Source organism: Lichenostomus cassidix, chromosome 4A, assembly GCF_008360975.1.
Source record: "Lichenostomus cassidix isolate B80296 chromosome 4A, HeHo_3.0, whole genome shotgun sequence".
NCBI classification, from domain to species: domain Eukaryota; kingdom Metazoa; phylum Chordata; class Aves; order Passeriformes; family Meliphagidae; genus Lichenostomus; species Lichenostomus cassidix.
The window spans coordinates 6,217,954-6,245,253 of record NC_139485.1 but is presented as its reverse complement, the minus strand read 5'-3'; the positions used below and the strand labels follow the sequence as shown (position 1 = coordinate 6,245,253).

The window sequence follows — 27,300 nt, the reverse complement described above, 5'->3', positions numbered from 1 at the left end:
ATTCTTTCAGGTGCTCACTCTTTGCACTCAGCTGTTGAAAAGTGTTACACCTTTGTTTCTTTTATTTGTGTTACCCTACAGGGAAATGGAAAGAAATTGCATTTTGGAATCACCTACTTTGGGAGACAGGTCATCCTAAGATCAGGAAAAGTTTTTTTGTACAGGGGGTATGGAATGAGGGCAAGAAACTAGAATGAAAAGCTTTTACTGCAAAATCAGTAGTATTATCAAGGGTTAAAAACTTCGTGTTACTTCAATGCTAAAACAAAATGTGTCATTTTTTAGGACATAGTCAAATAATCCTGGTGTCTTCTGCTTGATCTTCAGGATCAGGTGGATGCTCCTATACACCAAAGGGAGAAAAAAAATCCCAAACATGAGTATAAATTGATTTAGGGGCAACTTTACATTTGTGCCAAATCAATACTCCCCCTGAAATATTTCCTTATTGTCTAATGAGCTCCCTGACACTTCTTTATTTCATTGTGACCTTTAGTAGGCTATAGTTTGGCATGGTCACATGAAGTAAATAGCACTTCACTCTCAGATTATATTTATTTCAGTAGTAAATTGCTCTTCAGCATTGAGAAAGAATGCCAAGAATGCCAAGATGTGGAGCTATGGGAATGCAAGTATTCAGTAGTGCATAACTTTAGTATTCTACACAGACTCAAAAGAAAAATCCTAAACTAAGAACAAAAGAATATCCCAAAGTTAGTTTACCTTTATTTCTCGTCCTTTTGGTTCTGTCTTAAGTCAGCCCAGTAAATGGCGATGACTCTCTTCATCACGAGTCTTTTTAGCAAGTGCTCGTTTTTCCCGTGCAATTTTCTGCACTTTTTTGCCTATCTTTCGTAAAGGATTGATACATGGACTGCAAAATATTAAAACAGCTGAAATTAGTTGACTTCCTGAGTAGGAATTTAGAGAAGTTCACCTGGACTTTAGCCAGGAAATCCTAGCTCCAGTGAAAAAACTCACAAAGTTACCGTTGATTTCAGGGGCATCATAAGATTCATCACCAGAAGATAGATTAAGGTGAGGAAAAGCATTGCAATGCTTTTCCCATTTCTTACATTTTCTTCACGAATTTCATTTCACCTTCTGATTCATACAGAATCCCAGAATCATTCAGAATAGAAAATACCTTCAAGATCCTTGACCCCAGCCATTAACCCAGCACTGCCCAGTCCACCCAAGGCATACACAGGCCTGGGGCTCCCCTTGCTGCCCAGCTCCTCTGGGAGAGGAAATTCTGCACAAGGTTGCTTGTTTCACCCTCAGCAGGCAAGGATGGGGAGACAATGCAACCATGACCAGAAATTTCCCCAGTAACTAGTCAACAGCATTCCATGGGCTGCTTCCCACAGATGTACTAGGGATTGAGCAGGAAGGAATGAAGACTTTTCCAATTCCACTTTTAAAATCTACACAATAGTATTCAAAAGTAGTTCTATTTAAGTGCACCTGCATTTTTCTGACCTTTAGTGTTTTAACCTACCTGTCCCTGCACGTGGCTCTTAATGAAGACTAGCAAAACTGAGAGGAGCAAGATAGGATGGCACAGTTATGGATACAGCAAAAGCATCAGAGCACAGCTCTAGACGAGAGATACTGTGTTGATAGCACACAAGGGAAATTGCCAATTGGCAGGGAGCAGATGTATAGATTGTGCTTCCTGCATGAAAAACACCATTGGAAGGAGGCAAACACACAGTTTGTCCATGGGGATGTGGGAAGTAACAAAGCCTTGCTGGCTTGGGAAATTACTAGAGTTGATCAAGTGTGGCAAGGAGAGGAGCACTCAGCTCCCTCTATCAATTTTACAGGAATTCCATGCTCCTACATTTTCTTAGTCTGGCCATGGTATAGAAATGTTGCAATTTGCTCTAGAAGAGGCACAGTGGAGTTAAACAGTTATGCCAAATTTTATCAGTAAAAGCCCTCTTTTTTTTTTGATTACTATAAAGAACAGTTTTTACTTTTGTGCACACCCATTGCAGTACCAATTTGGCATTCTGTGTAGGACTCTCTCAACGACTGGATAATGTTGAAAACAAAAGAATTTCCATCCAGAGAGAAGGTTTTTGGCTTATTAAAGGAATGTTTTTCAAAGCTCTATCAACTGTCTCTAAAACTGGTAAAATTCAAAGTTACAGTGTGATAGGATCGCACCTTTCCTAGAACTCAAATATATGATGTTGGATATTTAAACCATTTAGCATCTGGTTAATTACTGCATTAAAAAACAAAGCAAAAAACCAAGTCATAGCAGAAGAGCAACATTCCTAGTTTCTCTGGCTATGAAAAAAGCACAGAAATGATCATTTAAACATTAATGTGAATTCTCTCAAAATGAACACATATTAATTCATTTTCCAGAAAATTTATGGTAATTTCATGTTGATTCTTTGCCTCCTGTTTTCAGAGTCACTGATGACTCACTGCAGCTATCTGTATGCTGAGCATCAGCTGTTGAGCACAGTGTAAGATGTAATGTGGAGATTTTCACAGCAGGTTTTGTCAAAATGTGGAACTCCGCAGCAAACAGCCATCTGCTGAGCAGCCTCATTAGTAAAGTCTACGTGTGTGTGTATACATGCACGTATATAATCCCACACAGACTACTATATCTTAGTAGAGCTAAAGCTGAACATCTGGAGGAAAAAATCTTCACTAAAAAGACAATTCTGTCATATTAACCAAGTTGTAGCACCAGGCATTCAATATGAACTACTATCTAAGAAAAATAAAACACAGTTATGTTAATTCATTCCATCTCAGTTTCATGACCATGGTGCTGTGGAGTTTACATTTTCCTGTGTCCTAACAACACATACACATGCAGAAACTCTTCACAGTGTCAAACACTAAACGGCTTGCCTAGAACTCACAGGCTGCAATGTGCCCTATACATTAAAAACCCCACACTGCATGTTAGGAGCATTAGGGATAACTAATTCCCAACTCCCAGCCCATCTCTCTTAGTCTATTCAGGCCTCATACTTTGTTCTTCCCTTCCTTGTCTTACTGCATAGCTCCAGGTCTGTCCCGGAGAGAGTCTGCCTTCGTGTTTTATGTGCAACTTCCCAAGCAATTGAAGTAAGATTAAGTCCAAGTCTTTTATATCCAGGTCTTTAGAAAGAGTACTGGGGCATTAAATAACCTTTTTTTTTTCTCCTTGAGCCAAATTGACTCTGTTTTATGTAGCTTCAAAATAGAATTACTCTTCTTTTATGTTTGAACATTAGTTTCTTACCTTTTTTTCCCCCCAATCCTTTCTCCCCTCACCTACTTAAAAGATGTCAGTTCTCCATATTTTCACTGTTTAGAAACAGTACTTCACAAATTTGCTCTGGTCATGCTCTAACACTTACCTTCTCTGCAAAACGGCACAGCAACAGATTGGTAGAAGCCCCAAAAGCAAAAATCCTCCTCCAACAAGCAAAATCAGTCGAATGGCCAGTTGCACATCTGTAGAGCCAGAAGAAGTTTGCATTAGTTCTGAGTAACTCTGATACAGACTCTGAGGGTCAGGTGACAGAATCAGCCTCTAGAAGACATCTTTACTGCCATGAAGTCACAGCCATGTTGCTACTTAGCTCACACAGATGTTTTGTCAGCAAAGCTCTGACAGCACTCACACCTTAAGGCTTTAGTAAATGCCAAGGAAAATTGCCATCTCTCAGATGATTTTAAAGTCGGACTCAATGGTCACAAGGGTCTCTTCTAACCCAAATGATTTTACAATTCAGCAACACAATGGTAAAAAATGTAGGTGTTAGAAATGAGCTCAGATGAGAAAGAACTGGTCTCAAATTTCACTTGAGTTCGAATAGCACAAGTGTTTGTTTAGTTTCAGAGGCAACTGAGGTTTGAGTGAGCCCAGGGCACGTGGCAGGCTTGAGTAGGGGGAATAAATAATACTTAAAAAAACCCAATCAAAGTCCCTTAGAAGCTGCTTCAAGAATGGAGGCAAAATCTTTCAAATGAATTCTATTTATCTACATCAGTTCATAACTTTTGTAGTATTTTCTTAAGGCCTCATTTGATTCCTAGTGAAATTCAAGACAAATCTCCCAACGAGAGCCATTCAGTATGCAGCCTGTGACCAGCTGACAAACACAACTGCCATGAGTCTAATATCTGCTAAGTGTTTCTATTTTGTCAACAGATTGCTACAAGGCAAACAGTAAGTGTTTGCATTTTCTTTGGACATATGCTGTACATCCAGGAGCATTCAAGGAGCTCATTAATCTATGAACAAATAATTTGGTGAAATAGTCAGCTCTTGATATTGATGTTCAAACAATAAAAGCCTAACTGGAATGAGGAATCAAGCAGTCACAGCTGAATAAGCATATTTAATTTTAAAATTTGCTTGGGTGTATATCTTAAAAATGAGCAGAAGAGTTATAATTTTCACTGTACAGCTTTTCTTCTTGCTGTAGTTAAGTGCCTTTTACACATAATATAAAGGCTCAAGCTGGAAATGAATATTATTAAAACATTTAATTTCTGTTGTATGCCCCTAACTAACAAACAGACTCTGATGGCATCACACTGGATAATATGTTATTCAATCAAAAATCAAAAATTAAAAAGTATCTATCCAGTAGCAACTACAGCACTGGAATGTGGAGCTGCTCAAGCACAAGAAAGATTTCAAAGTCTGATCCTGAACTCAGCTTGCTCCTGACAAAGCACAAAGAAGAGAAAGTGAATTCATGTTAGCTGACAAGTAACCTTGAGGTTTCATATCTGTATAAAGTCAGCTTATCCTAAAAAATTGGATATTATCTCTGAAGTCAATGGAGGTATGCTGAATTATACCAAGAAGATCTAAATAATTAAGTTCTAGATGATGGTTTCTTTTTACTAACTTAACATCCATGTTTGGCAGGATTGCTTGTGTAGGAAAACTTTTCACCTTTCTGATGAACTTTTTTCCCTAATTTCTGAGCTAAATTTCCCAAGCATCAATTAGTGGCAATTCCCACTTGTTAAATGATCTGTTTCTTCCAGGAAGAATTTGTGACTCTCTCATCTTAGAAACTTCCCTTCTAAACTGTCTTCAGTAGCTATTAAATAACCAATTAGCCTCCTCTTCACCATGTAAAATACATCCAGTTCCTTCAGTTTTTCTTGACAGCACTTTCATTGAGTCACTACTTTGGGTTAATTTCCACTTTCCACTAACAAAGCCTTTAATTCATTCTTTGTTCTAAGATGCATGACTATTTTTATTTGTATGGCACTTGTTCTTTGCTTGTGCTGGGCTTGACAAGATATCCAGAAAATTTTCTATCAATTAATTTTCTTTATTAATATATATGAAGAAATACATGCAAGCTTACAGTAACTTTAAAGAGAGGGGTGTCCTGAAAAGCTGAAAGTATAAACAGCAACAAGAACTGTATTGTGTGACTAGGAGCAGGATTTGTTAGGAGGCAGGAACCCAGAGCAGCACACTCACCATCTCTCGCACGCTTGTAGCACTGCTCATCCTCGCCAATTTTGAAAGGACAGCAGTGATTTTTCAAGCATTCAGACCTGTTTAGACCTTCCACATGACAAGGGGTTAAGCGTCGCTCGTTGCTGAGGCGGCAAGCTTTAAAAAGAAAAAAAAAACCCCAATAAATTAGGTGAGATGACTATCCTGGGAGCAACATGAAACAGAAGGAAGTCAAAACATGTCTCTAGCATGTTTTGATAGATTAAATCTGCCAGAAAACAATATTGACATTCATGTATGTTCTTTCCCAAAACCTAACCAATTTTTATATTGAAATTAGCAGAAAAGCTAAATCACATCATAGAAAATCTTTAGTAATTTTGTTTCTGTAAGAATCTATTACAAAGCTGAATCTAAACCCTTTTTGGACTTAGGTTTGTAAAGTAGGTGAAAAAGACAAACTAAATTTTCTGACTGGACTGTTTTAATTTAAAAAACCCAGAAATTTAAGGGTTTTTTTTTTTTTTCTTTTTTTTTTCTGAAGGACTATTGCAACTAACCACCTCTGTCTGGCACCTACTATTTGTTTTTTACAAGCAGCTGAAAATCAGCTGATACGAAAAAAACTCCACAACATCCAATCCAGTGACTGAACAATGTATTTAAGCAATTTTTGAGATTTTCTATTTAATAGCAGATTTATTGATAATCATGAGATACTCCATGGGAATGGCTTAAATGTGCGAAATAAACAGTAGATGTCTCTGTATATTTAATTCCTATAAAACATTGTATTGCATCCCTTATGCTATACAGCAGCTGCAAAGCATCATTTGGTTCCAACAACACCCCCAGGACTGGCTGTATTGTCAGTCTCACGTTTATCATAGACATTACTGTTACCAAATTCAGTTTACTAAATGGGGGGATCAGGATCTTCACCAGTCCTCTGTGTTTACTTAGAGCTACATGTGAGCAATAGTGGTGGAGGCACACTGATATTAATGCAGAAACGTACCAAGTGAAAAGTAGTATTTCTGCTTCCCCTTCCTGTTGGTCTGTGGTTCAGTTATGGAACCAGACTGGCAATATTTATATATAACAAACCTTTTCTGGACTCCTAAATATTATTTTTTTAATATAAGCAAATTAGCATTGTCATTTCCATCAATGATTTTATGAAATAATGTAATTCTTGTCATTTAACTTCAGCAGTCCGAAGGTGAGTGGATCAGTCTAATCTAACAGCCCTGGAGGATTCCCTAGCCAGTAGAAGTGGGAGAGTGTGGGACAAAATCCTTCTTTCATGTAGGCTGTGCCAAATTGTCTTTTCTATTTTTTGGAAGACCAAAAAACTAGTTCAGATGAGATGCAACAAAGCCAGGCATGGTGGATCCTCTGGCAAACTTTCCAGCTTAATTTTCAGCATTTCCAGCACAGTCACATCACTGGTGATGGAGGGTTTTGCAGGAGGGTAGTAATGCAAACAAACCTGTGATTGTTCCAAAGAGGCACTTAGCAATCCCATTTTCAAGAGCTCTAGTGAGTTTTACAGTATTGGACTGAGGGTTTTAAACACTTTAAGTGCTGACAGGTAGGGGCAGGAGGGTGGACTGAAGTGAGGCAGAAGTGGGAAGGGAAGAGAGAAACAATGCTGCAGTGAAGTGACACTTACTCATTGGCCTGAAGAAGCTTAAGAAAGATTCAAATACACCTTTCGCTGTCATGTTAGGATTGCTGCGTGCCTCTCCACTTTGTTCTGAACCGTCCTGAATCAGAGCTGCAAAAACTGAAAGTTCATAATGATTAGCTCATTACCATCAAAACTATCCGTAATTAATTAAAGCAATGACATTTTCATACTGATTATCACTCATTACGAAGGCATTTACAGTCATCAGGAGCTGTGTCTACTGATGGCTAGCAAGGTTAAGCACAGATGTCTTTCTGTTGTATTCACTTATATTGCTTTAAATTGCTTCATGAACCACAATGAGTAAAGAACTAAAGCTGTAAAATTTAAATTAAAGAATCCATTCAGGTGGAAATTGTCAAGGATTAAAAGGCCTGATGTTCACCTATGAGGTGCAGGTTACATGAAAACGCTTTGCTGTATCTATAGTTCTATTTCTCCAATGCACACAAGCAGATCTTTCAGCTTTTTAGATAAAGATCAGACCCCAGCTAAAACACAGGAACATGGTGAAAGGCACCTTTATCAGACACAACCAAACATGCATCTATCCCAGCATCTTATTTCAGACAGTGACCTACTGCAGGTACATAGAAAAGAGCAAAACATCCCTAAATATAGAGGTACTGCTGTGTTTACACAAACCCTACTAATTTCTAACTCTGGGACTTCCCCATCACCTTTCATTTACACTATTAAAAAAAAATATGGCGTCAGTAAACCTTGCTGCCTCCCTACATCTCTTTTTCATTAAACCAAAAGTGCAAATCACAGTAGGACTCCACTGGCAATCAACCACTCCCCAAAGAGGGGGAGAAAAGAGACCCAGTATTCCCACCTGCTTGTCTTTTTTCTCTCCATTAGAGAAACTTACTCCATCACAGCTTTAATAGCGTTCAGTGATGGAGTTTGCTCAAAGCCATTTCATGGTGTTGGAGTTCCTTGTGAACAGAAGTGAGATCACAGCCTAACCAAAAACTAAGGTATTGAACAACTTCAGTCTTTTGGAGAATTCTTCAGCTAACAGCATCAGGAGCATAAATTCCCTACTTGTCCTGGGGCACAACTTGCCTCTTCTGTGCCATACAGAACTCCCTTGGGAAAAAGAAGCAACAGAGTAAAGAGAATTGAACAAAATGTCAAAATAGAGAATTTGAAACTATCATGTAACAGAAATGTGACCGTCACAGCTCACACAAACAGTTATGTCACAAGGTCTATCTCCCTGCCAGTAAACAAGACAGAACAGAAAATTCTAAAGATTCTGTAATGATTTCATTGGAAGTTCATGAGATGAGGTTTCCAACACTCAGTTTGGTAAGAATTATCTGAAAACCATGGCTGCCCTGCACATTACTCTGTCATGTCAGGGTTTAAGGAGTCACAAGCCATATACATAGGTTAAATGGCCATTGCTGTATTTACCACATTGTTATCTGTTAGAGCTCATAACCCATCTAGGAAACCCTTTTGCAATGACACAGCAACTGCCAGCCTTTCCCCAAGAGCTGAAAAGGCTCTCAGGTTTGCTTTCTCAATGCATTAAGGATCAAATGCAAACATGTTTGGACTGATCCTTTATACACGTGTCAGATGAACAAACTTCTATTTTGAGTGCAAGTTATCTGACAAAAACCTTTGCTAATTACTTTGAGTCACCTGCTGTAGTAAGCAAATACATCAATTCTCAGCGGACTATAAGAACACCTTTAATAGTATGCTGAAAAAAAAGTCAAAGAGGTGAAAAAACAGAAGAATCTATAATTGGGGAAAAAATAGAAAAAAATCTATCATCAACTGAAAAATAAAAGCAAGATGCACTGCCAGGGAAATACAAGCAGCATGTATTTCTTGTACAGAAGCACAGAGAGAAATAGGAACTGTAGTTGAAGGAAACAAAATATTTTGCTCGATTTAAGTCTCAGAACTGTTCAATCCAATCTGAAGTAATTGCTTGTAATATTTCTCAGTATTTTCCAATCATTTCCAAGATGACAAAATCTGCAAATTTCTTGCTAGTAGAAGTACTTGCTGCTTCTTTGAAAATATTTTAGTCCTTGCAATACTCACGTGAATGGAGGCTACAAAGCAGGAGCAAGAAGACCCACGCTCGATGGGTGCCAAAGGGCAGCATTACTGAAATAAAACCAAGAGCAATAATAGGCATAGGGTCCTGCACAATACACATTATTGATCTTAACTTGATATTTATGGATTAGAATAAACCTGACAGTTGATTGCTGCACAGAGCAGGACTGCCTTTTTTGCAAGAAAGAGGCCAAAACACATGGAAAATATATGTATACATATAGGCAATAAATGACTTTGAAGAAATTACTCATGTCAAGAGAGTTAAAAGGAATGCATCTTCTTAAGAGACTAGCCAAAAAAATTATCTCTCCAAAGTGTTCCAGAGCTGGACACCGGGCAATTAAAAGCATAATTTTTAGCCAAAAATTTTAATCTGAGTTCAATGAACAGAAACAGGATTGAAGAATGAGAAATTTTTGAAAGCTTAAAACTGAATTCTAGTCTAGCTTATTGAATTCTTCGCTCCTTTCACAACTGGAGCACATGAAGCACTTCGGATAACATTTTTAAAAAGTGGTTCAAAATGATATTATGGACAAAAATACTTTTAGAAATCCCCATGTGATTCATAGTAATTTAACAGCAGGCTTAAGCTGGGTTTTGTACCCCCAAGCAGCCCTGATGACTGCTTTGCCAGATGCTGCATTTCACTTTGCCTGCCCCATCGTCTTACCCTAAAAAGGTCTTTTTTCAATTACCTCCACTTAGTTGTTAAGACAGCTTAAACCTAGAGACTAATTTGTTAGTATTGGTGAGGGGAGAACCCCACTTTTTGAAGTGCTGTACAGGAAAAGACTGACTACATTTCCCATGGCTATTCCCCTTTGAAGGGTCAGCTCCTTCTGCACTCCTGCTGCTCAGTTCCTTGCCCTAGGATGTACCTGTGCTATAGAGGAATATACAATCACATTCTGTCCCACAGAAACTCTGCTTTGGTAACGTGCAATTATTTCTTAAGAGGACAGGAATCATTTTCCAAGACGTTTACTAAAATCTAATACCATTTATGGCAAATTAGGAAAACACTTCAGGGGAGAAGGAAAACAAAGAGCAAATTCTTACTCTGGCCATTACTTACTTCTTTTGCTGTCTCCTCTTCCCTGCTGGAGCAGGGTGCTCACAGCTCCCCAGGGTGCAGCAACTGCAGGCTGCCCATGACAACCGTGGAACCAAAGCACGTCACAGTCACCACCCCCAGTTCAGGGGCATGGAACAGAATGGATCAACAGGGGGCCAGAAAAAAGTTCCATGTGTTTTGGGAAAAAATCAGCCCCCACTGAATCTTTTGGAAAGCCTCTCAGGGCTTCTAATTCACCAAATTAGAAACAAGTTTATACTCTTACCAATCACACCCCAGTGTACAATACAGAAACATCACCTAATTGTGCAGATCAGGTATTAGATAAGAGACCAAAATACACTGCCTCTCAAATCAAAGAGTTTGGTCAGACTTAACTTAGAGCTTCTCACTAACCCACAAAAAGTGAATTAATTAGGTAAGAGCATCATCCCATTGCTTCACCAAATATTTGCATGCTTGAAGCACAAAGCTGACACATATCTTAGACCTGTAAAGCCAATCATATCCTGGGCTCCAGAGGGAACATGGCCAGCAGGTCAAGAGGTGATTCTGCCCCTCTACTCCACTTTTATGAGACACACCTGGTATACTGCAACCACCTCTGGAGATCCATCCTGATTTCAGCTGGGATAGAGTTAAATTTTCTTCTTTGTAGCTGGCCCAGGGCTGTGCCTTGGATATAGGATGAGAATAATTTTGAAAACACACTGATGCTTAGTTGTTGCTAAGCAGTGCTTGCTCTCTGTCAAGGACTTTTCAGTTCCCCTGCTCAGGCAGGGAGCAGGTGCACCAGAAACCAGGAGGGAGTATGGCCAGGACAGCTGATGTCCTGGCCATATGATGATGATAATTCCACACCATGGCACATCATGCCCAGTATATTTAACTGCAGGAGTTGGCAGAGAGATGCCAAATACTGCCCAGGGATGGGCTGAGCACTGGTCAGTGTATTGAGCAATTATATTATGCAGCACTTGATCCTCTTGGATTTAATCTCTCACTCATTTTCATTACTATTATTATTATTGTTCTCTATTGCTTTTCAATTATTAAACTATTCTTGTTTCAACCCACAATTTTTACCCTTTTGTTTCCCAAAACCCATCCCCACTGGGAGGGTAGAGGGGGAAGAGGACACTGAGTAAGCAGCTATAAGGTGTTGCTGGCTGGAGTTAAACCACAAGTTCTCCACATAAGGAAGACATGGACTTTTTCAAGCTTGTCCAGAGGGTCATGAAGATGATCAGAGGCTTGGAACAACTCTGCTGTGAAGACAAGCTGAGAGACCTGGGGTTGTTCAGCCTGGAGAAGGCTCCAGGGATACCTCAGGGCCTCTTCCAGTACCTGAAGGGGCTACACAAGAAAGACTGGTAAGACTTAGCAGCGCCTTTGCAATAGGAAAAGGGGTAACAGTTTAAGAGAGGGTCGATTTAGACTAGATATAAAGATGAAGATTTTTACAATGAGGGTGGAGAGGCCCTGGCACAGGTTGCCCAGAGGAACTTTGGATGCCCCATGCCTGGAGGTGTTCCAGGCAAGGCTAGATGGAGCTCTGGGCAAGCAGGTCTACAGAAAGGTGTCCCTGTTCAAGGCAGACAGACGTTGGAACCAGATGACGGTTAAGGTCCTTTCCAACCCACACCGTTCTAGGATTCTACCATTTCTGCTCCCTTTATTAAGGAAAGGCTCTTTAAATAGACTAGGAGCAGTGTTTTTAAAATATACAGAAGCCTAAAGTAAATGCAGATGCCATCAAATCAGCAGTTCTCCAAACAGATGAGCTGCCTAAAGCAGTTGCAGTTTGCTACCACAGCCATCTGAACTGATAAATGAGCCTGAAAAAACTTATATATTCACATGCATGGGTTTTTTTCCCCTCATTTCAGTTAACTGCATAATGAGTTGAAAGGGTGGCTCTTTAATGTCATTGGTATGCAGCATTAGCTTGCTAAAATAAACAATACATAGTATCCTCAGTTTCATTGTTTCATTCTATACCCAGACTAGACACAGCCACTCTCAGGAGTACCAATGAGGAGATACTTGGAAACACCTAATCCACCAGCCTTCCCTTTCTGAAGCCCATGATTTACATGAAAGTGGAATTTCCCATGCTAATTGATCTCATGCAACACTGCAGACAGTGCATTTCTGATGTGGGACTTTTCACACTGCTAAGAATCAGAGAAAATTGTTCTCCCCCCATTTTAAATAAAACACTTAATTGATTTTACTACGTTTAGGACTGTTGATTCCACTTGCTGCAGCTGTAATCTGCATCTGAGGCTCAGGCTGAGTCTACCAGCCAAAAAAGTACATCCAAATCCCAAACCACCCCAAATGTTTGCTATGCCATTTCTGCAACAGTCAACTTCTTAGCATTTATAGACTACATCCATGTGATAATTTTTGCTTTAAATTAACTGCTTTTATTGGAAACCAGTTTCTTATATTCAGTGCAAAACCATAACAAAACATCATCTCCTACTGAATTTTCAGTAGATACACAAAATTACCTATTATTACTGTTCTTTCTTATTATCCAATTCCATACAGTACTCAAAGCACACAAAAATTACTGCTTTAAAGTCTATTGTAAAGTAATTTTTAAGCAAGGTAAAAAAAAAGTAATTATGGCAACTAACTCATCTGGGTTTAACAGCAATTATTTCTCTCTATTAAACTGGTTGAGATGAATGACCTTCAGAACTGTGAAAGCACAAGTGACAGATGTGCGATCCATTTAAAAAAAACTGTTTGTAGAAAACCAGTCATCCCCTGATGCAGGCAAGATATTCACAGTCCTCTGTCAAAGGCTCATAATGCTAAAGACTAAAGAGCTGTTTCTGTAAATCACAGCATAAAAATATGATGTGAAACCCACACTGCTTAAATCTAATGAACCTCTGGCAAGAACATTGCGGTGAAATTGCAATCTATTCAGAACACTCAACTCAGAAGGTCTAACCTCACTTTTCCTAACATATTTTAAGCTGCCTTAATACCTTAACAGTGTAGCAAAGTCCTAGTCACGCTGATTTTCATGAGTGTGAATATGTCTGGAAAAGACTCTTTGACTAGAATCTTTTAGGATGAAAATCCAAGCATTGTTAAGTTCAAGTGAACAACGAACAAGCGTAGTACACACTACTGTGGAAACAACCAGCTCAACCTTGTCACTTAAAAAAAAATTCTTTTAAGCAGCCACCAGAACCAGTAGTGCATCTCCCCTACCCCTTAACTGCAGGTATTCCACTGCAAGCCTTGCTGCTTCTGGAAATAGACAAAACCTTTAACAATACACAGGACAAAAAGATTTGAGACCCATCTTCTCTTGCAGATTAGCACAGAACTTAGCAGAACTGTACAGCAGGGCTCCTGAAATGACTGAGGAATACTCACTGGAAGCTGAAGTTTTCCCAGTTAATATTCAATACTGAAGGGTTTTGCAGGGAAACATACTGCAGTACAGGAAAATTAGCTACCTTTCACAGTAAGTGCTCCTAAGAAGAAGCAGGGTCTACACTCAGTACCATACTCAGAGCACTCAATGTCCTTCCTCGACTGTGGAAATAAAGCATGGTACACAATATTTGATACTAGAGACAAAAAAGGGCTGAAAAAGCTCATCAGTAACTAATTGAAGTAACTTCTGTATTCAGAAAACTAAAGCTAGTACCTTCTTGAACTCGTAAGTTCTCATAAAGAGATTTTTATCTGCTTCAAAAAAGCTGAATGAAGAGATCTTTTTCCTTGACAAAGTTTTAATAACAACTCTGAAAATCTTAACTCCCCACCATCGTTAACAAAAATGCATTCAGTAAAGAACAGAAACACAATCTTTCTATTTATATAAGCATTTGTTAATTCATAGGCTTTGAGCTTAACCCTACTGAATTTAGACTTGGGCATGATTCACAAATACCTCTCACTCTTTCAAAGAACTTTATTTTAAAAATAATTTTAATTCATTAGACCATACTTTATAATAGTTACCAATAGGACGGACCTGAACTCAAGCATCAGACATTTGTTGCACTTTCAAGTTTTGTAACAACATGACTTTTCAAAATAAAAGTGTACATTTAGATTCACAGTTTAATTTGCTGAAATTTAATAACATTTAAAACCACTGGAATATGAACTGAAAGGGATATATGTTAAGTACACAAATACTGAAAAAGGTCATAAACCCAAAACCCACTTGGAAATGAAATGCAGCCAATTAGTCAGACTATAGTTTAGTAATTTCACATTTACCTGGGTTAGCACCTTAGTGAACTCAACCACTGAATGTGAGAAATGAGTGCATGAAGTGTGACCACTCAACAGGTACTGTACCATTCCACGAGGAGACTGTCATCTTGAGCATTATGTGCCGTATTTTTGAAAACCGCTAATATTTGAGACTTTTCAGAAATGCGTAAATAAACAATGGCTACAGTTAAAGTCTAAACAAAGAAATACTTTCTCTCTACCTTCTGTCAGTTAAGATTTTTTAAAGCAATCATTTATAAGGATTGCATCAACATCAGTTAGCAGAGGAAGATCAAACTTTATTGAAACTGCTTGCATACAAAATATATTGCACTATAACCAAACAAATGTCAACATAAAATCCAATCTGTTGTAGCTAATATGTACAGAGAATATTGCCCAAGAGCAGTTACATTACAAGGTCAGTCTACCTTGGTTAATTATCTACAGTATTTTAAACCAAACAGCTTACAGATGATGTGTGCAAGGTACCAATTTCTGTTGTCAAATACTATACATTCCCAAAATAAATAACTAGAAATCAACATTAATGTTTGGCAATACTTTTTAAGACATTTTTATATTTGTTAAATCATGTGCAGTTCGTTGCCAGTTTTAGTATGCTCACCTGTATGCAAGGAAAAAAAAAGAATGAAAAAAGCAAAGAAACAAAACTCACAAAATACATCAGAGGCAAGGTCAAGTTTGTACAATTCTGTACATAAACAGTGGCTCTCCTGGAGTAATCTGAATAAAAACGGACTAAGATGAAGATCCTTATGCAGTTGTGCCCAGTAAGTTTAACATGTGATCAGAAATTAAAGAAAGCACAGCTCCTCCCACCACTTCCCACCTTCCCTGGTGTACAGCTGTACTTTGGATCAAATTCTGTGACACCTTCATATTGGCTGGTAATTAGGACCTTGCAGCTCATGATGAACTTTTGTTTTACCTCCAATATTTCCAACTACTGTGTCTGTACTAGCCAGGGCAGTACACGTGGTGACTTTCTTCCTACCTCTCCTGAAATAGCCCCCAAATTAAAGTAAGCAATTCAAAAATTTTGGAAGGATGAAAACCATCAATGCTTTAGGCTGGTCATCTGGCCAAACAGCAGGCACACATTACTAGCTTGTGAACATGTTACACTTGTTCCCTCAGTAACAATGAGTTTTTTAGTTTTCCACAATGGAAAGATTTTTTTTTAATTTTTTTTTTTTAAAAAAAAAGCTTCTGTACTGCCTACAAAGAAAAAAATTACACCCCTTTTTCAATAACACTATTTGCCAAATCTTCAGTGCAAAATAAATTTCCTATTCTTATAACTGCCTAACTGAATGTTTATGTAAGGAAAAAATTATGGAAAGCATGCACTTGTCTATAAAGTACTAACGTCTGACAAGGATTGCTACATATATTTTACATTTAGTGTTACCAACTCATCTTCCCTGATTTCTGCATCCAAATATAATATTCCTACCTGCCAAGATATAAAAAAGGCACAGATCATACAACTTTTTTGCTAATGAAAATGACAATTGTTACATCACACAGATTTCAGGGTCCACCAAAATACTGGAAAAGGTGGACCAGAAGGTGAACTGACACAGGACATAAAACGACATAGCATTTTCATGAAGAACTGGTAAGTTAGATTGAAAACAGAAGCCAATTTGATTACTGCAAACACTATTTATTCTGAAAATTGAAATTGAGCAGTGAATTTGACCCGATGTGTTAAAATGGTACAACTGAACAGAAAGTTTACCAATGCACAGCTCAGTATTTTTAAAACAAACAAAAAAGAATCTTTCATTGTTTGAACTGCAATATGTACTTGGAAGCGATTTTCGGAAGTTCAGGTATTTTTATGCAAATATTTGAATAACTTCTTATTCTGAAAACAACTGCATACTGTTGATGTTAAAAAAGGCTAACAGAGAACATATGTTCATTTCATGCCCTGCGCCATCTTGCCTACTATTTGTCTTTGGCCTAACAAGTTTCTCTAACATGGAATAGGAATTACTGAAACAGTATAGGAAATATGACTTCAGAGTTATGCAGTTTAGGGGACTCCGTTCACCAGCGGCTGTTGGGCGTCTGCGCTGTCCGTCTTCTCCTTCTTCGGGTTCCGCTCCTTGCCTGGGCGCAGCCGGCTGCCTTCGCTCGAGGTATTCTGTAATGTTTTAGTGTGGACACTCCTTTCATTATTGCAGTCAATTCTGATCTGGAACAATTCAGAGTTATACAAAGCATTCTCCTGCTTTCCTCCACCCCTGGGTGTTCGCTACCTTGGCCGTCTGGGAGGAGCAAATAGTGCCAGCCCCTCATGGCTTTGTTAACTGCATCCAGCTGCAATGGAGGCTGTAAATACTTCTCTGCTCAAAAATGCCACACACTTGTGACCTAAAAAAACCTCTCTTGTCTACCTAGCCTTGGAAGCTAAAAAAAACCACTTCCAGTGTGTTTGTGCAAGAAAGACCTGAAGAATTAATATCAGATGGGGTAACATAGTTTCAACTTCTAGTAATTCAACTTCCTATCCTTTGTATGCAAAAAGCCCCACAAAGACAGTGTCATTTCATGGCAGCTTTTCTAAATCTCAAAAAAATCTACTCAGACCTTTTTTTTGAATCTGAAAAAAAGCATCCATTTAATACACCCAAAAGACTTCTGCAGCCTTTTAAAGTGGTCATAAAAAATTTCAAGAAAGTGTGTTGAAGGCAAATTTTTAGGCTTATAAAGGGGGTAAGCGCTTATTCCTTGATATATAACAAGATTTTTACAACGTGATCAGCCAGATTTCAACAACATGCAAGTACTTATTTTCTTGTGAAACGTCATCTCATCCAAATCTTGGAGCAACAGATAAAACTCCCATAATTTAAGTGCCTTAGGGCCTTTTTTCAGGACCACAATTCCTCATTGCTTCTTCAAACTTTGTAAATTAGTTACTAGTTATTAAGAAAACTCACATGGCCATAATTTATTTTTTGTTTTGTTGCATTAATTGTTTGCATTTCAGATGCATATTCAATTATTACACCTTAAAGTTCAGCACTCCCACTTGGAAAACTAAGCATCTGATCACTTGTTTTATTCAGTCCCTTTCTTAACCAGGCTTTCTAAAAACCAAGGCAAGAGTCATCTCTATATCCCCTTGGAACCATGACTCCTGCTAACACCACACAGAGGCAGCAGCTTGCTGCTGCTCATTGTTTCTTTCTCCCAGCAAAACTCATCCTATGTGGTAAGAGATGCTAGAAAAGCTTGCAAATTATCATTTGAAGCAAGAACAATTTCCATGTAGGGAAACTTAACATATAAAGTATCAGCCTGATTACTTTATGAAACAAAACATTTGAAAAAAAATGAAGAAATATCCTTATAAAAAGTTTACAAATATTTAAGGTTACAAGATGTTTCAAATCTGTTACTTGAAAGGTTTCATGTTGTGCACTTTTAACTTACTTTCCAGACTGAATAGCCTTCAATTGCAAGTGTTTCACTTAGCAGTGAAGGTAGTTTCTGAAGTTCAATCTTTCTTACTTTGAAGACTCTGGCTACAACATACTCTATATGAAGTGTAAAGGATTTTCTTCCCTCAGGTGCATTGAAGACAGACAACAATACACAACACAGCAAGAAATACAAGCTAAAACCAAAACACTAGTAAGAACAAAGACTGAAATCAAGCTGGCTAGTAAATCCTTGGGATTTATCAGTTTTTCACCAAACACAGCTAAATGACATTACAAAGTTGCATCTTTACACAGGCTGAAATATTCAGAGTCCTGAGCATCTGTGTCATTTTGTAACACAACTTTTGTAGATGCGATTAGGGAGTTAAGGAATATGGAATCATGAGGCTACTGTGTCATTTGCAACTTGAAGACTCTAATGTTACTACATGACACAAAAGCAATTTTAACAGTACAGACTTCCCATACGAGAAAAGTTACCTCAAGAGATCCGTCTGCTGTTCTCCCTTTTGCCTCTCTTGAGTTACGCTGACGGTTATCTGTTCGTGACTGTTCATCATTTCCTGGAAGAAGAATTAATCAACTAAGTTGTTCAACAAAGACATGATCTTCTTTCACTCAAATTTTACACAAGCACAGAAGAGAATTAATTTGTAATTTTCTGACTCATGAACAAATATTATTACTGACACATAACAACAGTTCTTAAACTATGGGCCAAGAATCATTAAAGAAAATGTTCTCAGGTGATGATGTATACAGAACCTCAGTGCTTAAAACCACCACAATTTAAAAAAGACTGCTGACTGAAGAAAAAACACTTCTCAAAATGATTAACAACAGAAGAGAAGTACACAATCAACTTTAGTAGTATTTACCATCCTCACATTTTTTGATAGCTTATAAGCGTCCTAAATCACACATTACCTTCTCACAGAAAATTCTTAGCAGCACTTATACTTTGAAAAATACATGTCAAGAAATAAGCAGAGCTGTAGATGAAAATATTTAGACTAACAAATATAAGAAAACATCATATGTTCAAATATACATATTTAACTTCTAAAGTTCTCCCATCTTTTGCCTGGTCCTTTCCACTGAACACATAAACTACAGTATTATTCTGTTCCATGAAAATCAAATACAAGAAGATGTGAATATCGACAGCTGAGTGAATAATACAGATTTTAAAAGATTTTTCTGTATCTACTGACAAATTAGAATTTGATTCCTTGATGCCCATGTGTGATGGCACAGGCCACAAACTTGAGTCAAGAGGCATTTTAGGAAAATAAATGATGGAGCAAACTCCCCCCAAAATAAAGCAGGTCAAATAGAATTATTCCCCTCTTCTCAGTGTTCAACATACCTGAACCTAAACACTCATTTTAAAAGATCAACAAAGTCAAGTCAGGAGAGGCCACCAGGATGTGGAGGCTGGAGCAGATCAGAAAAGGAGCAGCTAACAGAAGTGACTTTGCTAAGGATTCCAACGGTGGCACCTGTTTCCAAGCAAAGTCTCCATTTACCTTTGAATCCTCCGCGCCCCCTCCCGCCTTGGCCTCTGGCGCCGCCGCCGCGCCTCCGCCCGTCGCCCCTGCGCAGGTAATTGTCTCGCTCCTCCTCCGCCGGGGCCGCCGACCAATCGCTCAGCTCATCTCTGTGGTCAGACTCTGTTTCAGAAGCATTTGATGCTTCAGAATTAGTTCCTATCAAGAGGATGAAAAAAATCCAAACACGCCAGTGTAGCTTAGCATGAAATTACTATAGTAGAATGAAAAATGTATTTAAAATTTTTCTCCTTTTTTTTCGTTAATAAACAGTTTCTGGGGTTTTTTTGCCTCCCAACCTCTATAACATACATAATACAGAAAGGTGCATAATATACATTACTTCTTCAAAAGTCAAGACAGACTAATAAATGTTAGTTAGCGTGTTTAACGCTAAATAATTAAATGTGCCACATGCTTATAGTTACTTGGTGTTACCAGTCTATCAACAGATTATTGAATCTACTATAATATGTAACAAAAGTCTAGTAAAAAGTAAGTGTAATAGAGTCCTTCATATTTCTAAAACTGAAAGTTCTGAATATAACCTGTCCTGTCTCCTCTCACCACTGCAACTCATCTACAAAAAGAAAAAAATTCCATCATGAAACAGCCTGTAACAGACTACAAAAGCAGAGAACAAAGTCAGAATGCTAGAAATGTATCAAATCAAATAAATGGCCATTACAATTTTTCCAATTAACAAATCACCTTTATTGACAAAAGCTATTTTTTTTCGCCCATTTTTCCCCCCTATAGCCCATGTTATTAGCAAGGTGAGTTCACATCTTCTAAAAATAGTAAACATCACAAAAACATTAATTCTGTATTATGCAGAATGTAAGCTAGGATTTTCTTATGAAGATCACACTACAGGCCTTTCAGTCAGGACAAACACCAGCTGACCTACATTATGGATAAGGAAGTAATAGATTGCTCTGAAGAAGCACAGCCTGGAAAACTATTCATTAATGAATTATCCAAGGTTTCAAAGAAGAACACACTAGTTTGGTGACTATGGTCTTCTAGCAAAAATACAGAAGTTCAATTCAACATGAAGAAAATAGTTTTTCTGTAAATTGAGCTATACAGTATTTTCATCTATGAATATTTATATTAGGATAGACTCACACAAGCTTAAATGAAAACTGAGAATTTATTGTTAGGAATTGTTCAAAATATAGGTGAAATAATCGTTGCCCTAAGGAGTTAGGGAATAGCTACACATGCTCCATAACGTAGAAGACAGAAGCATGCTGTAAGAAACAGGAACTGCATGGAACTAAGTTTAGATTACAGGAAGGCAATACACTTTGGAGCATTTTCTACAGCATACAGCGCTATATGATCTTGAAATATTAATACTTAATATTAACTGCATTTTTAACAACAATCAAGAAATCAGAAGAGCACTAGGCCACTCCAAGTGTCCTGGTAGGCACATACCTGAAGCATAGCCTGGCCCACGCCTGCTGTGGCCGCGGTTTCTGTAGGGCCGGCTGCCCCGGCCCAGGCCCGGCCCATCGTCGGTCATGTACCCTTTGTCCTTGTCCGTACGGTTTGGAGGGGGCCTGGAAGTTGCTCCGATCTGTCGCAGCTGCTCATCAATTTGCAATCTTTCTAAACGCAGTTGGTCCACTTCCTGTGCAAACACAAGCCCAGCAAGTCATGGACAACCACTATTTAACCTTCTGCATGTGTGGACATGCAGGTCTCAGAAAGAAAAAACACTGAAGTATTGCAACTGATCATCTATTTAATACTCAAAGAGCAACTCAGCTTTAAGAATAACTTGTTTAACAGAAAGACTTTCAAATGTTCAAATCTATTTGCTACCAACACAATTCTTCCTGTGGCACAGTTGAAAAGTTTAGGTTTGTTTAAAACACGTATCAAGAAAAAGCACTAAGATCACAACACAAGCTTCTTACACTGCTGCACATAACGAGGTTATTAAACAATTATGATGTAACAGTAATGTTTTGTCACAAGGCACTCTGCTGTTAAACTCTATATAACAATAATGAATGCTGTGAGGGGTGGGAGAAAGCATAAAAGCATGGAGAGCAAAGTGCTGTAACTCAGGCACAGACCCAACAGCACACAGCATCCTCACCATATGTAATTAGATAAAAGAGATACAGCAACACATATGCATGGAGTAGCTTTGCCAGTTTGAGATGTTATCTAGCTCACATCAGAGTGGCATTCACCTTTTCTCTTTAAACAGGAAGAAAACTAATGACGGAAGTTCCATTGTGTGAGACCTCTGCAGGTCACCTAATCTAGCTAGGACTTTTGACTCGGCACTCAGGGATGCACCCCATCAGGTCCTGCTGACTTGGTGTATTTCCCTTCTCTTCTCCTTAAGATGTTCCCTAACTTTTAGTCTTCCCAAGGGAAGATTGTCTTCATCGCTCCAGACTCTCCCACTGGTATTAGGGGACTGGTGTTCCTTAGGACAAATATTATAAATAAAAAAAAGCAAAACTGAGGATGACATCCTTTTCAGTTGTGAGTTAATTCCCTACTCCATACAGCAGCAGGCCTGCATTTTCTTTGGTATTCCTTTTGCTACCAATACACCTGTAGAAGCCCTTCCTGTTTCCCTTACATCCCTTGTCATAGTCAACTCCAGTTGGACTGCATTCTGAAAAAAGTTGTTTGTTATCTCATCCTTCAGACAAAATACTCTTCTATTAAGAACATTCAATTTTTAGACAAAAAACCTGTCATAACACCGATTTTCAACAGCCTCGGGGCCTGAGCAGATGATCATCATCACATTGTTACCATCTTAAGCATTGAGAGAAAAAAAAAGAAATCAATGGTAAAGCAGCATCATTATCCTCACCTTTAAATAATTAAGGTGATAATCCAGAAGAACAGTTGCATTAGTGATGCTATCCTTGGTTCCTACAAACACAAATGGTACCATGCCCTAAAACACATTAACAACAGTCCTTGGTTATTGATTAGGCATTGATGAGAACCAAACTTATTACTGTAGAACTTGAAAACAGTTCTTACCCCATGCATAAGCATAAATTAAAAAGTAAATGAGACAGTATATTTAAATGTTGATATTGACTGTATCATGTAGTCTTAATACCCTTTATGCAAAGAGCTTTTTTAAATAAGCAGATTTATATCATTTGTATCACAATGCCAACATTTATTTTTCTGAACAAATGAAAAAGTGTCAATTTAAAACACTTCCTGTTTCCTCCCTTCACAATAATACCTTTGCTGATCATATCTATTCTCTCACAACCTGTGCTTTTAGTCTACCTTTGATCTTTTAAAAAAGTGAATCAAATTAATGTTGTGTCAATAAACAAAACCTGATCCTTCTTGATGATCTTTACATTTGTAAAGAGAAGGCCAAAAAATATTCAAGATAGAGTTAGTACTTCAGGTGATAATTTCTACTTTACAGTTAGTTCTTTTACCCCTCAAGCATGTTAAGCAATTCACCAAATACCTGGAAGATATAAAGCTGGAAATTCTAAAACATGAAATTTTGACATTTCGAGACAAAATAACTAAATATTAACTCACACAGCCAAAGCAAGTAAAAAAAAAAAATCTAAAAGAGCCTCACTGAGAGTGGAAAACAAAGTAAACTGTAGCAATATACAGGGATGATTTCCACACCAAAACTTCTGACATTAAGATAGGTCCATGCAGCATTTCAGAGGTGTGACTGCAGCTCACACAGAGACAAGCAGTGACCCTGACTGTTCCAGCAGCTGCAGCCTCACCAGGGCAGGAGAAGCTTCACTGTAGACTGCAGAAGTTAACCTGAGCATCTCAAACACTACTCAGCTGCTGAAGTCTGTGCCACTGCAGAACAGTGCCTGGTACACCGACTGGATTATCTCAAATACTGTTTTGCTATCTCTCCTCTAAAGAAGCCTTTAATTTTCACAGTACAGGCACCCTTTACAGAACTGCATTTCAAAGGAAGGTTTGCTGAAGAAGTGAAATGATTTGAGACACCAGTGTCTTAAAAATTAAATGCAGAGTATTATGTTGAGGTTCTCCAAGAGTGGCCAGTCTGTAATTCATCTCCACTTTTAGGGTCTTCTTTCACATACAAAAACCTTACACTAGTCCTAATATATCTGAATTAAGTAACCAGAAAAAAATATATACACAGACCTCTAGTCCCAAGGAACCTCAACATTAACACGAACTTTCATAAGCATTACAAATTCTTTAGCCACAGGCATTGTTGACTGAAATGTTTTATTATCTGGAGTATTTTAAGTTTCATAAATATTTTATACAGCCTGATAAAGAGCAGTGAAATTTCTACTAAACCAGCATTAACTAGCCCATGGTATCAATTATTAAAAGATGACAAGACAAATGATTTAAAACAGCATTTAAGGAAATGGCTTGCTATTGCTTTTGGCAGTGGATTCAAGGTATAACAATGCCACCTATTAACAATATGAGCTGATAACCATGTCGAGCAATTTCTGCTGTACAAAAGCACCAAAGTGCTTACTTATTGAACCTTATTTTTGTCTTCGAAGCAAAAGTACCTATGTTCAACTTGGCTGCAGTGGGGAATACTGAGCAGACCTTATGTGCATAATAAATTTAGAGATACAAATAATATATATTATTGTAACAAACATTACCTATCCCATTTTAAAAATATGAAGAGCCTGAAGATAGTCTGTTATAAAATTATAGTATGTATAAAACTGCACCTGAAACTAATGGGCAGTATTCCAATATCTCAGTCACATGAAAAGAACCAAAAACTGTATTAAAATTTAACTGAACTACTGTTCTACTACAAGAAGAGGAGCTGCAATATCCAAATTCACACATGGGAAGATTATTTGTATTTCATAGTTGAAACAAAGCTGCATTCAATTTACAAGTCCTAACTCTTACCTGCTGAAGTCTGATCTCAGGTCTCTGTATTGCACCTGGTATGACACAACTAACACATGAAGCAGTGCAAGCAATGCCAGTGTTAGAAATGTCATTAACAGGTAAAATAGAAGTATGAATGCAGAGCATGACAGGTAAAAAAGACCTTTCAAGATAATCCTTAGAAGCTGCATTTTGGACAGAAAAATGTAAGCAAATCAGCTTTTTCAAGTCAGAATTAAAAAAAAAAAAAAAGCAAGCCAGACATATTCCCTGCAGCCATGAGTACTTGCTCTTTTACCCTTCTGTGATTCTACAGCCTGCAGCAATAGCAGCACCCTCTTGCTTATTAAACTAATTCCATTTTATGCTGCAGGAATTTATCATTATAAATTAAATACAACAGAGCAGTGAAAACTTTAAGTCTAAATATTGACCATTTTACCTTTTTAAAGATGTAAAACTATTAAAATAGTAAAAACCCCTTAATTGCTTAGCAACTCTTTACACAAAGACAGAAATGAGCTTGTGGGTTTTCAGTAAGTCTTACAGAAATGAAGAGGAAGAGGAAATAGCTACTCAAGCAAGAACATAAGGGTTCCAGAAATCATATTTCACATCTTATCCATAGTAGCAAAGGTTCTTAACTGGTACATATTTGGATTTTGAGGTAAATTAAAGGCAGTTCAATCTTCTTTAAGCACCTATCACATCTGAAACTGCAGGGAGATTCTCTGCATTGAAATGTTAAAACCTTCAGGCTTCATTTTTTTTGCATACCTGCAACCTTGCCCCTCAACCCAGCTGCACACAGAAGTGCCTCAAATGACAATGTTTAAGACTGCATTCAGGCCCTTGACAGGGCTGACAGCCTCCCTGTGCAAACCTGGAGTTTCACGATGTTCATGCTTGCTTTTCCTCTAGGTTACAATTTACAGGCTATTGCGAACCCAGGTAATACTTTTTCAAGAGAGATTTAACAAAGCACAAGTTTTTAACTTCAACGTAAGAAATTGCTAATGAAAAATTAAACCAGATAAAAACCTAAGAAATCAAACTCAAAGCAGATCAGTGAAACCTGCAAGTTTCATATCTATGGATTTACAGCCTAGCACATGCTGGGAAATGTCATTGCTTCCAACAGGAACAACATGAAATCTCTAAGAAGGTGCACCACCAATAAATTTCACAAAGCATTTTTCTAACACAGATAAGCCAAATTTATATAAAAATGCCCCTCAGCATTAATAGGAAAAGACAGAATCCTTCAGAAAACACACATTAATCAACACTTTATCTTACCACTACAAAGACAGAAGGAAGAATTTATTTTTTCATTGGGTCGAATATAACAAATTCACATAAAGAAAAATTATATTAACTGAAAACATACCTCTTCTTGTGGAATATTTTTATCATTTTCAGCCTCAATTCTCACTCTTACAACGCCAGATTTGTCCACTATCTCCTGAATCAGTTTTCCATTTTTTCCTATTACTTTTCCTACAGAAAGAACATACAGAACATTCCACCTTTATGGTTTTCCTCCAAACCTGAAAGTATTGCTATACTCTAATTAGACAAGACTATTTAAGTACCAATGCAACAACTTGTCTAAAATGCCTTAATCCTCTACAACCAAGATTTAGTTAACAAGCCACAAACTAAAATGTCTATATAAGCTGGTGGTGTTAAATTACAACACATATTGATCACAGCAATACTCACTACCTTGAATGCTTATTTGCCTTTGCTTTGGTAGCTTTAAAATAACTTCAGTGAATTACAAACATCACTGTTTGAGTTTAAGATATTCAACCAAAACAAAAAAAGAATTTTTACAGTGCCCTATCATTTGCTGTACCTACTTCTTGTGTAAGCAAACCTCAGCTCATTAACAAAATTTTAGTTGATCAAATACTACCAAAGATACTGTTTGAGGCAAATGTGAAATTCTCTAAAACTGACATTTTTAGACATTTTTGCCAGTAGCTTATAATTCACTAAAAAGTCAAAGATAAAAATGGAAATAAATTATACTGCAATGCCAGTAATGCAGACATGTATCTTCTGAAGCAGACATTCTAGTGTGAGACAACGAAAATGAAAATTTAGCTCTCTCCAATCTAAGCAAAATGACATGCTGTCTGCAAACTGGCAGTAAAGCTGAACTGCTTGGGATGTAATGAGGGAGGACCATATCCTTCAATCACAGCTTACAAGAAAAGCTTAAAAGGGTGATGTCAAAGATGTTTTCTGCATGCAAAAAAAAAAAAAAAAAAAGTACTTTTATTTAATAAACTGCTGGAAAACTTAAAACATGATCCTTTTTCCACTGGCACATCACTAAAACAGAGGTCAAAACCCCAGGTGCATGACAGCCACTGTTTGTCTGATACAATTAATCCATGAAAAACAAATTCTGCTTTTAGTCACAGGAGACTCCTATTGTTCCTATCATTCAAAGTTAATTAGATTTTCATTTTTGTGTTTCAACTTTTCTAGCATGAATATTTACAGAAAACATGACAAAACACGGCCAGTAAGTTCCTCCTCAATGACAAAGGCTGTTCTGAGTGTAAAAAACTACTTCTGACTACTTTATTTCATAATGTATTTCTGGCAAATATAACAGCAGCTAACTAACAAAAGTAAAGAAGCCTTGGTAGTGATTTAAAAAAGTAAAGTAGACCAAACAAAACCTGCCAAACCTCCACAGCTTACATCAGTTACTCCAACTGAAGTTTTTGTTAGGATTTGGCGAAACACAAATATTTTAAAATAAAAATTTCCAT

General features: G+C 37.6%; 2 protein-coding genes across 5 annotated transcripts in view; both read right to left on the bottom strand.

The window, feature by feature from the left end:
- Positions 1-702: 702 nt before the first annotated feature.
- Positions 703-10,561, bottom strand: FMR1NB (FMR1 neighbor). 2 transcript variants are annotated; one of them, XM_085060293.1, is made up of 6 exons: positions 10,318-10,561; positions 9,219-9,284; positions 7,131-7,244; positions 5,477-5,611; positions 3,378-3,474; positions 703-874 (listed from the first exon to the last, which is right to left on the bottom strand). In XM_085060293.1, the coding sequence occupies exons 2-6, from the start codon at positions 9,280-9,282 to the stop codon at positions 757-759; spliced, it is 528 nt and encodes a 175-aa protein (XP_084916419.1). In that variant the 5' UTR covers positions 9,283-9,284; positions 10,318-10,561; the 3' UTR covers positions 703-756. The 2 variants fall into 2 exon arrangements, with proteins under 2 accessions (XP_084916419.1, XP_084916418.1); XM_085060292.1 differs by having other exon boundaries at positions 7,131-7,265; positions 9,234-9,284; positions 10,318-10,532.
- A 4,294-nt stretch (positions 10,562-14,855) lies between these two features.
- Positions 14,856-27,300, bottom strand: part of FMR1 (fragile X messenger ribonucleoprotein 1) — a 29,601-nt gene continuing 17,156 nt past the window's right edge. Inside the window, exons 10-15 of one of the 3 annotated variants that reach the window (XM_085060290.1) lie at positions 25,899-26,008; positions 22,467-22,553; positions 21,059-21,254; positions 19,592-19,735; positions 18,543-18,625; positions 14,856-16,807 (exon numbers count right to left, since the gene is read on the bottom strand). In XM_085060290.1, the coding sequence (XP_084916416.1) occupies positions 16,646-16,807; positions 18,543-18,625; positions 19,592-19,735; positions 21,059-21,254; positions 22,467-22,553; positions 25,899-26,008 (782 nt within the window). In that variant the 3' untranslated portion in view covers positions 14,856-16,645. Of the gene's footprint in view, positions 16,808-18,542; positions 18,626-19,591; positions 19,772-21,058; positions 21,255-22,466; positions 22,554-25,898; positions 26,009-27,300 lie in introns of all 3 variants that reach the window. The other 2 variants (XM_085060289.1, XM_085060291.1) reach the window with 2 other exon arrangements.